At 36.4% G+C, this 13,056-nt stretch overlaps 1 protein-coding gene across 1 annotated transcript; it reads left to right on the top strand.

Moving 5' to 3' along the window:
* The first annotated feature begins 3,526 nt into the window (after positions 1-3,526).
* On the top strand, positions 3,527-6,680 carry LOC108683087 (cuticle protein CP575). Its single transcript, XM_018172370.2, has 3 exons — positions 3,527-3,607; positions 4,780-4,907; positions 6,050-6,680. The coding sequence occupies exons 1-3, from the start codon at positions 3,596-3,598 to the stop codon at positions 6,210-6,212; spliced, it is 303 nt and encodes a 100-aa protein (XP_018027859.1). The 5' UTR covers positions 3,527-3,595; the 3' UTR covers positions 6,213-6,680.
* Positions 6,681-13,056: the final 6,376 nt, after the last annotated feature.

Raw genomic sequence — 13,056 nt, 5'->3', positions numbered from 1 at the left:
GCAGCATCTAAATAACTCTGACAGCTCTACATATAAAAACATTACCGTTGACAATAACACCGATAAAGCGGTGCTGCCAATGCACTATGAAAAACACGGCCCTCACACCGAGTTGAATCGCCTCTTATGAGTGTGAGAACAATAGGTAAACTGACCGACACCAATCACAGGTAACCGCCTAAAAAAAACAAGAATCTTGGATGCCAATGGATTAGATTTACAAATTCTTTAACAAAATTTCGATCTTATGGAAAATATTTGAAAGGTGTTTTTATTTTTTGTGACTCGAGTTTTGCATGAAGGATTATCTATTAAAAGTAACACATAGGCATTAAAATGTCGAGAAAGGTCAGCTGCGCTTCAAGTTAATTTGAAGCAGCTGCAAAGAAAGGGCAGCCTACTATTGGTGTTCAGGCACTGAACACATTGTGAAAAAAATAACAGGATAATCTTGAGTACGTCGCATCGAAGAGTAGAATTTTATTTTAATTATGAATGTTCATATTAAATGTCAATTAAATTGCGAATAAATTGGCTTTTAACCATGAAACAATTAATTTAATTGCACTGCTACTGCTACTATATGTTCGCTAATATTCATAATTAGATACAACTGAGCTGATCAAATCGCTCAAAAGCACTCCAAAATTGGACCCTATTGGGCTCTGCCTGCCTGACTCGCTGACATATCAGACCATGTAAGAAGAGTCGATTAGGCGGCTAATAAATGAATGGTCACTTCACTTGTTAAACCATAGCAAGTTCGCTGATTGAATTATCTATGAAAGCTAAAATTTTGTACTCATATTTCTTTATTTCTAGGTAATGTTTGAACAGATTTCATCTCTTTTTAGCAAATCAGGTCTCTGCTCATTTAAAAAAATCATAAAACGTATTTATTCTACCATGCGAAACGCCTTTACTTATATGGGACAAGACTGAAGTGGAAGGTCAGCCTGCTACGAGGTCAACGGACCGCACGCAAGTTTTTTAACAGTTTAGAAGTGCAATGATTTTTTCTAGATTCGTGTGCACCGATAGTTAATGCAACTGCACCTGCAGAACTTGAAATGAACGCGTTTCGTATTTTCGAAACTCTTATTGGGTCAGGGGGCGAGGAAGAGTTTTGATCATCGAACGTTTAGAACAATGCAGGATTGTTTATGCCCGCTTGGCTTCGTTAAAGCAGACAATACGTTATATGTACAGTTTCATATTTATTTATACGAGGCTACTGCTTATCATGATTCTGCAGACCAATCTCGTTAATTAAACGTGCATAAATTTTTAAGCCTTTTAATTATTGTAGAGATTATATAATGGTAGATAGTACAAGCAAATGATGAAAAGCACAAGTAAATTGTGTGTAACATAATTTAAATAGAATGATAAAAAATGATATAAATTTGGTATAATATGATGGAATTTAGGCATAACAATAAAATACTAAACATAATACAATATATTTTATTAATATAAATATGAAACGAAATATGAATATATTAAATAAGATACAAGCAAAATTTTATAATTATTATATGAAAAAATTTTCAAATAGATATGAAATACATATGTTACTATTCATTTTATGGTGTACAGAACTAGAGAAGTAACTGAACTTCTAAACCAAGCAAGCGGCTAATCTGACATGAAATATTCAAGTTGGGAATACGAGCAAAGATTCATTTTATGATGAAAATCAGAATTTTGATCAAATGTGAAACGACCAGCATGCAGCAGGTAGGATCTCATAAACTTCAATACTGTAATAAAATCTGAATAAAAAGTATTAGCATTCACGTTATGGCATTTCCCAGTACCAGTATTTTACCGTCAGTCAGAAAATTTACCTAATGTCATTGATGGCATCCGCAGCCTATATACCCCGCATAAAAGATATAATCTTGCACGCAATTCAGGTCTGGCTGAACTCAAGATACCAAGCTATGCGAAAACAAAGGCTCGCCTCTTGTCAAAATGGCAAGAATGTTCCTTGCACAAGAACCTGTCACGGACGCAGGCGGTGATGGGAAAAGCCCGTTCTTCCTTTCTATGCAGCGAATGTTTTTTTTATGTTTTATGAATGCATGTTTTTTATGCATAGACGTTCAGGTCGGCGACGGCAAGGAAGAATTGGGCAAAGCTTGCAAAGGTTTCACCAGACTGTGCGAGCCAAGGTTCATTGGATAATTGCGTTAAGTTCGCGCTGAACTTGCTTGCTTTTTCAGGAAGATTCTATTAGGGCAAACCCCAAAGTTGTTTTTCTCTTGAAACAAATGGCGAGATGAGCTGGAAAATTAGTTAAATACTAAAATGAATTGAGCTTGAATGGTTATTCTCGCCCTTTCACTGCGTGTGTCCAACATTAAATTCCTTTTTATAGACACCTATCATATACACCGCTTACTATTATTACACCCACATAAACGACTTACTTCGACGGGATTGCTAAATTTTTCTGCGAAAAATGAAACAGAGATAATGAGAAACTTGAATCATTGTACAGACGCAATCAATGAATTATTTATATCGTTTTTCATAAGGACTCATTGCTTACCCAAGTTATAACAGGAATCAAAATTAGGACATTCTATTTTTGAGCGACGTAGCTAAAAAGTATTCCGTATGCGTAATTGAACGATTATACCTTATTAATAGATAACTATTTTCCATAATGACTAAACTGCACTGGTGGAAACTTGTGTCATTTAATTTTCATAATGGAATAATCAGATCTCATATTCTGCATTTCGGAAAACTTACTATACAAAAATGTTTTATTTCTTCAATTTCGACGGTACTAACTACTGATTGTATCTGCATTCTAGAATTTTTGAACTGACGATGGAGGTGGACTCCGAGACGTTTTCTATAAAAATAAAATGAATTTTATAGGCCTCTCTTTGCTGTTAAATGCCTAGTAAAAAATAGACGAGATAATCTATGACATGTTGCAGCAAGCAAGGCGGGGGCAGCCAGGGCCTTAAATGTCAGGGGGAAATAAATAACATGGATGCTTGGGGTGACGAAAGAATTGGAAAGTCAGATATTATCTGCTTGCCATTTTGGTTCTGAACGCACACAACTTGAAAAGTTCAATTCGGATTTAAATAACTATAAAGAATAAATCCAAATGTTACCTGATTTCTATCCCATAAAATATGTGTGACACGGGCGTGACGGTGAAAATGAAATTTCAATGTTCTAGGTCCTGGAGAATTTTTAAACATAAATACTTTGTACTTGAACTAGAAATCCCTGAGGTCTTGAATTAATGAATTATTGAATCGTTTCCAACGACATTGACATTTGGAAAGAATATTGGCTCATGCTCCTAATCATTGTTGCTAACGATGTAACCACCACGAACAACAGAACAACATTGTTTAGCAGCCACCACACATCAAGGGCCTGGCAACAGGGCACAGGTTCCATAAGAGGTCATCGCGGGAGGGTACGGAGGTAACCACATAGGTCGGGTCACGCGGCTTTCTGCACCTGCTCCAGCGGGTATATAAGGCGTTACGGCGCCCGACCTTGTGCCATTCCCTCGCAAACCTTTGCTGTAACCGCGCACTCTCTCAAAACCGCCGTCATGAAGACCCTGGTGAGAAAATCTTGCATTTTAGAGTCTGGTTGGCTATTGATAATCTCTGTAGAGAAATGAAATTGAATTGTATTATATGACATCAGCAAAAAATTTGTTTTCAGACACTGTACTATTTGCATCTATACGAATTTTTGTGAGAGTCAAAATTTTGTAGAAACTTTTCTTGTAGCGGCAAAAGCATGATCGAATTATTATCTTGGCTTATTTGATGAGGCAAAACCTTAAATTTCAAAAATTGTGTCGTATTACCAGATGATTAAATTCCTGCCACGCAACAATTATCAACTCTCCTCTCGGTCAAGTCTGAATGTACAATGGCAAAACATCAGTAGTTTCAGTATCAAAAATATAACTAATACCAAATAGGTCGTAAATACTCAGTTAGGCAAAAAAAATCTCAATGTAAACCAAAATTTAAGGAATAGGGGCAAGATTACCGGTAAAAACGATTTAGAGATCATTTATTAAATAATAGCAACAAAACTAGCTAAGAAATTAATTGACAAGTGTTGGTAATACAAATCCACACTACCAACGTTTTGAACATATATTGAACATTTATGCCTATGGCTTCACATACCGTACTCATGAGATGGAAAAACATATTTTACTCGAATCTACCTTCTATAGTTTGGAAATGTGAGTTGAGTGCGTTATAAGAAAAAAGTATGACAATATTACTAAAACAGGCTTTGGGTTCGGATCGGCATTTGTAGGTAGGATTTCGCGTAGGAAAGTAGCTGGGCTTATTCCGCTGAGGTTTTTTGATGTTGTTTAATTAACATAACATAACATAATATAATGATGTCGGCGCTAAAGAGTAGGCCTGATGTGGCCTGTCGCCGATTCTTGAACTTTTCGTGACTTGTTCACAGAAGATCTAAATCTTGTCATTTGACCGGATCTTTTCATGACTGACGATAGTTTGAAGTAGCTACTAGACTTCCACCGGGTTCGATATGGTTTGAGACTGAGAAGATTACGCTATCGTTTCAATTGCACTTTATGTTTACGCTTTTCCAATTGCATATTAAATATAACTCTAAATTGAATTATTCATTATAATTATGTATTAAAGCACATAAATTTGATACAAGATTTTTAGTTTCAATCCGCAATAATGAGTATATATACAGTCAAATTGAGCGTTTCACCATCTTTTGCCCCAGTTGTTTGCCCTGTTTGTGGTTGGCTTGGTGGTGGTGGTGCGCGCCGGTGACGTCATCGATCTGGACCTCGACGACTTCGAACACAACCAAGATGGTGACGCTGGCCACTCGGTCACTGGCGAGTACAAGTAAGTTTGTTCAGTCTAGTCTATTTTTGGGGGAACTGTTCACTGTTCAATCTAGTCCATTTTAGGGGGCTTGTGCACTTTTTAGTCTGGTCCATTTTTGGGAGGCCTGTTCACTGTTCGGTCCAGTTCAATTTTGGGACCCCTGTTCACTGTTCAGTTTAGTTCATTTTTGGGGACCTGTTCACTGTTCTGTCTAGTTTATTTTTTGGGGCCCTGTTCACTGTTCAGTTAAGTACATTTTTGGGGGCCTGTTCACTGTTCAGTTTAGCACATTTTTGGGGGCCTGTTCACTGTTCAGTTTAGTACATTTTTGGGGCCTGTTCACTGTTCAGTTTAGTACATTTTTGGGGCCTGTTCACTGTTCAGTCTAGTCCATTTTTGGAGGAGGCCTGTTCACTGTTCAGCCTAGTTAAATTTTTTGGGGGCCCGTTTACTGTTCAGTTTTATCCATTTTTGCGGAGAACGTCTCATACCAAAAATTATACACATTTTCACATGCTATAGCTACCTGCTATTGCCCATGTATTACGACGTGAGTACGCTGAAGACAAAAATTGAATCTGGAAACATTGTTCTTGTGTCTTCACTTTCAGGAGAACTGTATATATGAATAGTAGCACCGCATTCAAGCCGTTATTTTACGTAAAAATCGAAGTCTCGATGCGAAAAGTTCTACCGCAAAGATGGATTTTATCAGATAGATGTTTTGATCAGACAAGTCTACCTGGTGACCATATTTTGTGATTAAGAGCAGTCGTATAAACCCTGTTATGATATGATGGACTTCTGTCATAGAGCCACGTCATGATCAGGTGGACTACAGCTCTTTTAAAGTCATGTTATCAGATGAAAAAGTCTCCATAAAGCCATGTTCTGACCAGAGGGACAGTCTCACATATAGCCATCTTATGTACAGATGGACAAGCTCGCATGAAATCATGTGTTCTGATGGATAATCTTTATAAAGCCACCTTATGTTCAGAAGGACTGTCACACTTATGAACATTTTGAGTATACCTTGTATAACTCATAAAACCTTGTGTTCAGATGGACGATCCCTCCTAAAGCCATTTTCTGACCAAATGGTCAGAGCCATATTATGTAAAAGTGGCCGAACTCTCATGAATCCATATTTTTTCCAGATGGACGAGCCCAGAAGGTCAGGACTTCGTGGTGCAGTACGTGGCTGATGACAAAGGTTTCCGCATCGTCAACTCGAACGCTGTGCCCGTGAACAGCGACGGCGTGCGAGCTGATGGCGCTCAGGGCGACCTCGATGGTGACTCCAACGAACGAGACGATTAAACCGAATGAATCTTTTCGATAATTCAATAATAATCGATAATTTGGTTTCATCGAAATTTAAAAATAACGACGAGATTACAGTTTAAGAAGATTGAATTTTAGCCGTTAGAGCTGGAAGACGATCGTTCAGTTTTCTCTGATAATCAAGAGCGTGAGTTAATATAAATGATCGCCTGTAATACGGTCAGGAGCATTGGTTTTAATTCTCACAGGTGCGCTAGTAACAACTTGAGATGAACCAGAATGGATAAAAGGATGTGAAAAACCTTGAAAGAAAGTGTGCATGTACCTATTATAGCCACCTTCAGTTATAATGATCCTAACATCAGCATAATCTTTTAAATAGTGTAGTGTAAATAACGTAGATTTGTTCTGTGACTGCCGAGTGATAGATAGTCTCATGCCCGCATTTATCATCCGTTCCTCATGATATCAAATCTTCAGATGAATATATTTATAACCTCAGAAGTGACTGGTTTTATTCCACCGTTCCTAAACGATTTCAATATTCACTTGAGAGTTTTTACACGGCCGATTCACTTGAATTCTTTACCCTTAGAGTTACTTTTATTCGCCAACATTAGAGTTGCTTAAATTTTATACTTTATTCACAATTCAGTTCCACAAATTAAAATCAAGCAGACAAAAACTAAGTTTTTATCTGAAGTCAAGGCAGCGGCTGTAAGTTTAATTTTTTTTCTAGTGCACAAGATCCTTGAATTTCCTGAAAGCAAAATGCCGGCAAATATAAATTAAATAAAAAAATAAATAATAATATTAATATTATATATTAATTATATAATGCGTATAAATGAGTCACTATGATCAGACAGTTTTCATTTAGTGAATTATCTAATTATTTGTTCATTAAATGATGGAAGTTTACAAATTGGTAAAATAAATGGGGACGATCGTGAGAGGAATAAAATAATAATGCTATCAACATGAACTATTTCACAATAATAACTTGAATTAGTTTGAAGTGATTATCTACTCTTCACTGTCCCAAACCATGCAAGCTAATTAATGTCAATAACAAATGAGTCATTCGCATGAGAACTCGTAGGAACTATTCATACACTATTGATCGTATGAACCTTCATTGTTTGTTCGATGAAATATTTAATTTAACAGTATAAAAAATTATTTTCGATACATAGCGTTATAATGTTTGAGTGGACAAATTATTAATTTAATTAGATAATATAGCATTAGATTATACGAATTTCTCATCAAATCATGTCATGCACGAATATGGGCGAAGAAGGATTCCCAGTTTCGGGTAAAAGAGCTTAACGAAATATTGTAGGTTTTTTCATGGACTGTTGAATCAATATTACCTAGAATATTAATTTAAACATGTTTATTAATAGCGGTTTCTGGAAGTCTATTCAGATAAATTAGCGGTAATCCATTGTAATGTTCAATACGTAAAAGTCTTTGGATCCTGTCTTCAATAACGTACTTTTTTGGCTTCAAATAAAGGTAAATTATTATACGTGGGAGTTCCGAAATTAAACTTAAAGCTAATCATTTTCGGAAGTAAGTAATGGTTCGTGAAAAAAAAACTTTCAGTGCCACGAATACTGCGATTAATAAAAATAATATTACAGGCTATTTCCTAATTGAGAAATCAGTGCCCATGAATATCATCATGTTCTTTGTTAGTACAACGACATTTTCCAGACGTCTTGATTGCTGATGTTGATATTAACAATATCAATAATAATAATAATAATACTAATAATAATAATAATAATAATAATAATAATAATAATAACAATAATGATAATAATAATAACAATTGTAATATTAATAATGTAATTTTGCTTGCAAATATTTGGTGCGTATTTGGTGCGTTAGACCGTTCCAGCGACTCGACGCTGAAAGCTAGCACTAAACTAGAACATAGTTGACAACTAAAGAAACTTCTTAATGCGAATGAAATGTTTGCAAACATTGATAAAAATGCTCATATGGTTCTATGAAGTGAATTGATGCTTTCATACTAATATTCGGGTCAGGCAAAAACGAAGTTGCTGCTTCAAATTCCATTTTATTTCTGAAGAGAGAACGTAAACCGACACTAGAATTGGAGTCAGAAAGACATCTATTAAACATTCCGACAAAATTCTGGCGAATCTTGTCGAACTTCGTTTGTAATCTAATAAAGAAAAGCTGCTCAATTTCACAGCTAATTTCAACCTACAATTAAATTGATATCTAAACTTTTATAACTGGGAGACTTTACTAAACCTTATATTTGAGAGGCAATTTAAATCCACATTGAACTCCGAAACACACATATTAAGTTTTAATTAAACTTCGGGCATTGTGCTGCATGGTGCATGGGCCTGTTCATAGTATTCAAAAATGAAAATTTTGAAGGTGTCAAGCAAAATCGAGATTGCTCTAGTAATACCTAAATATTCATGTTTTTTGTAACTTTTCACGAAACAATATAATTTTAATTTTATTAGCACAAAACCAAATTTATTATTAGACTCACTAAGGATTGTCTTATGATGCATTTCCGAGGTCAGAATATACTTGCAAATTTATTTTCTTTCTTCAAAGCAAATCACATATAAGATATTGTACGAAACAGTGAAGATGTTGTTACTGAGTGTATAATGGTTCTCTTTGGCACTCGGTGTTGGTTGGGAGTTTGGGTGCACAATGGTTCTCTGTAACATTCAGTGCTGGTTGGTAGTTTGGGTGCACAATGGTTCTCTGTGACATTCAGTGTTGGTTGGAAGTTTGGGTGCACAATGGTTCTCTGTGGCATTCAGTGTTGGTTGGGAGTTTGGGTGCACAATGGTTCTCTGGGGCATTCAGTGTTGGTTGGTAGTTTGGGTGTACAATGGTTCTCTGTGGCGTTCAGTGTTAGTTGGAAGTTTGAGTGCACAATGGTTCTCTGTGGCATTCGGTGTTGGTTGGGAGTTTGGGTACACAATGGTTCTCTGTGGTGTTCAGTGTTAGTTGGGAGTTTGGGTACACGATGATTCTGTGTGGCATTCAGTGTTGGTTATGAGTTTGGGTACACAATGGTTCTTTGTGGCATTCAGTGTTGGTTAGAAGTTTGCGCACTCAATGGTTCTCTAGGGTACACAGCGTTTAAAGAAAATATGGAGCGGATAATGATTGTGTGTTGCTGGTGAAAGTGGAGCGATCAGTTTTTTGTTATGAGCCAAAGGACGCTAAGTCCAGCTTGCAGCCTGCCCACCTGATGATCAAAGACTCATGCCAAAATGCACAATTTGCTCTAAAAAATTTCCCTTTGGGCAAACTATCAGTCAGTATTTACTACAAATAATTATTAATATGCGTAATATACGAGATAATTGTTGCGTATTGTAAATGAAGGATAGGGTATCAAAGAAATTTGTGATAATGATCTTCAGAGTGGAAATATTCGAATCCGATAATCTTGGCATCAATCTGGTATTGCAGTCGACTTGCTACGGAAACAATATGTCTGAAACTAAGCGTGAGCTGGTGAAGTAGTGCAGGTTGTATTTCTTCAGTAGTTGGGCATGAATAAAAATCTAAGTTTTTAATGAATTTTCCGTCACTGGATTTTCTACAAAAGATTTCCTACATCTGACAACCTACCGTACTATTAGGTATTTAGCCATCATGCCGTTAATATATATATATATATAAGCATCTCATACACTTTAACGCGTCCTCAATGTTATCTCAAGTTATTGAGTGAAGTAAGTCACTCCTAGTACGTGTGGAGTACGTCTCTAATTCCAGGGTGGAGTGCATCATTTCAGTGTGGTGTACGTTCCAGTGTGGAGTACGTCTCTCTGAGTATTGACTCGTCACTTCTATACATAAATACAAGTAGCAGCGTCACCACAGATTGACATCCCAGATATGCACAGGAGTGAACTCGTGGCCTGACATTAAGATTTAAATGCGATGCGTTCCAGAACGACAAAGTTGAACACTGTGGCTTCTGAGCTCGTTTGTTTTGGCAACACAAGCGTTTAGTGCTGCGTGGCTATGATATTCCATCCAAGCAGGAAGGGCAAAAGTGCGTCGAAGTCATGGATCAATGCACAACTGCACATGCTTCACCTTTTTTTCAAAGAAATTCTGTGGTATAGTAAGTGTGGAAACATTCATAGAAATCTATTCGAAGCAATACAGAATTCACTGAAGTATTTGTTCGCTATGTATGCACTCGGATTTTCGAAAATTCGTTTTTTTTTAAATTGGTTCGTTTGACCGATGGAATTGTCATATATGAGTTAGGGATAAATTTAAACAAATAAATAGTGCACGAAATTATCTCTTATAAAAACTTAACATCAATTTCTACGAAGATCGATTATTTGAGGTTTTACAGCGATTGGCTTATATTGACTATTCGATGTCTATCATCCACGGAGATTGTAACAGTGCGCAGTTGGCATGGGATTTGTTCACTGTTTATTGCTTTAAAATAACAGAAACGAACCACTGAACTGTGACCTCAATACTCTTATTTAGTTACACCCGCGTTTCCCGTATCTTAAAATTCGCGTGTTTTAAGAGTCACGAGGGCAGCGACACTGACGGGGGCGAGAGATCGTGACACATGGCGACCACCACGTTCATGGCTGCGCATGGATAATGTAACCCTGAAGCGGCTGGGCGATTTTTGCAGATTATTTTTTAACGCATGTATAATGAATTTATTAGTAGGTAATTTTTGCCTGATAGAGCTTCATTTCAGTTATTAATACTAGAATACTGCGAGGGGGCCAGTTATTCGGAATACTGTTCGTGGGCCAGTTATTCAGAATGATAACTAATTTTTAGAATAGTCCAGTAAACATTAGACGTAATTCAAATGCTATCAACAAATAAAGCAGCATTTCATCGTTGCTGCCGAAGCTCAAGAGGAGTGCACTTTAGAGCACGAGTCTCTGCAGTGTAAATGCGGAAGCTGTTCTGCATCTGAAAAGTTTTTTTAAGTCATGTTGCAAGAGTGTATATCATCGATGTGTCGAAATGTTGCAATTACTCCCATATGGCCAACCATTCAGGCCTTATTTCTATTCATAAATAAGGAAAAAATGCCCTCAATATTCTCCTAGACCCGTGGGCTACCACTGCCTGTCTACCGCATTAGAGTTTGAGTCACATTTAAGGGCGGATCTGTGGTCGCCTAGTAACGCGGATTAGTGACCTCGAATGTAAAGTAATGTCAAGTACATATTTTTTAATGAACAGTAAGTTGCGAAAAAGGCTGACATTGCTCAAGCTGATTCTGAGTGTTCATTATATGCAAGGTTGGAGCCTTCCAAGTTACATGCAATTAGAACAAAAACTTTTGTCTTGCATGAAAAAAACTATGAAATGCGTCAGTATCCTCATGAATCACTACAATAATATGGCAGAAGCTCCTCATGAGCTCTTGTGAGTACATAAACTGAGTAGGCGATTACTTCATCTCGTTGAATTAGCAGTTCGACAACGACTGACAGTTGATATTTTAACGTACACCAGTGCATGTTGGGATCCACATTTTTCACATGATAAATTACTAGCGTAAAATCTCATGTCATTGATATCTTCTCACGTAAGCAATAATGCATATGATAATAATTGTTTGCATTCTATTGTGATATGCACTTTATCGTGAAATAGGTTAATTTTTTGCTGATATTCATGAAAGAATTATCCTTCATACATGGATGCATAGGAGGAAATTACAAATCTTTTTTAAAACGGGCCATGGAGGACGAATATTTATATCATTTAATGAATCCTGGCGAGTATAAATAAATACTCATTGTTTTTTACTCATGCTTTAATTTAATACTTTACGAATATCCATTAATGCCATTGTTTTTTTCTTGAATGAAACTTTCCTAAAATTATTTTAATTTGAAAGAAATTATTTGTGGGTAGATGTGACATCAACTACGCGGCATGAAGGCATCACAAGTTACAATATAATTTTTTTTAAATCATGAGAACTAATGAGTTTGATTCAATGAGTATAGCAGTAATGAGTTTGAGTTTGAAAGTAGGAATGAGTTTGAGTTAATAGAATAGAATAGAAGTGTGGGCATTGAAGAAATAAGCCCATATGGCCTGTTGGTTAATGAGTAGCAGAAATTAGATTGAGCTAATTAGTAGTAGTAATGTGTTTGAGTAATGAGTATAAGTAACGAGTTTGAGTTAATGAGTAGCAGAAATGAGTTTAGTTAACTAGTAAATTAATTATAAGTGGCTTAAGGTGCAACTCGCTTTCACTAGCGCGTGCACCTGACGCTCGGTGCTCGCTGCCTCAGGATGTACGTTGGGCGTGGCGAGGGCCAGTCGCTTACAATATTCATCAATAATTTTATTCATCAGAAAAAAAATTGAAAGCGAGTCGATGCAGTCTGCAGCAAATATTTGAACTTTCAAAAGCAAATTTATGCTGGACTAACTTTGCGGTCTTAGTTTAGCCGCATATATTTCTGATTGTGTAAACATTTTTTTCGCGTATGATCGATAACAGGAATACTGAGCGATTTATAACAAAGACTTGCAGTACTATATAAGTTGTATTATCACGATTATTAAAATCTCTATTATGAGTGTTATTTACGCAATATATACAATATACGGTGCACAACCTTGTCCACTAAATCCCATCGCCCCAAACGTTGCAGTGATGACACGGTGCTGTTGAAATTAGCGTCTACCGATTACACGAATGTAAGTGAACGAGTTTAAAAATTCCTAAATTTCAGTTTTTTCTGATTATTAAACTAAATAATATGTAATAATTATAAATACACCAAACACAGACACTAAAACATATGCGATGACAGCAAATGGTCTACAGGATTCA

The sequence above is a fragment of the Hyalella azteca genome, unplaced genomic scaffold (genome assembly GCF_000764305.2).
Source record: "Hyalella azteca isolate HAZT.00-mixed unplaced genomic scaffold, Hazt_2.0.2 contig11898, whole genome shotgun sequence".
Lineage (NCBI taxonomy): Eukaryota > Metazoa > Arthropoda > Malacostraca > Amphipoda > Hyalellidae > Hyalella > Hyalella azteca.
This window is presented reverse-complemented; position numbering and strand designations above follow the sequence as displayed.

What these genes read in the sequence shown, in the direction of transcription:
- LOC108683087 (XM_018172370.2), top strand. An exon ending in TCGGTCACTGGCGAGTACAA is followed by an intron (nt 4,908 to 6,049) that starts GTAAGTTTGTTC and finishes TATTTTTTCCAG; the next exon opens with ATGGACGAGCCCAGAAGGTC.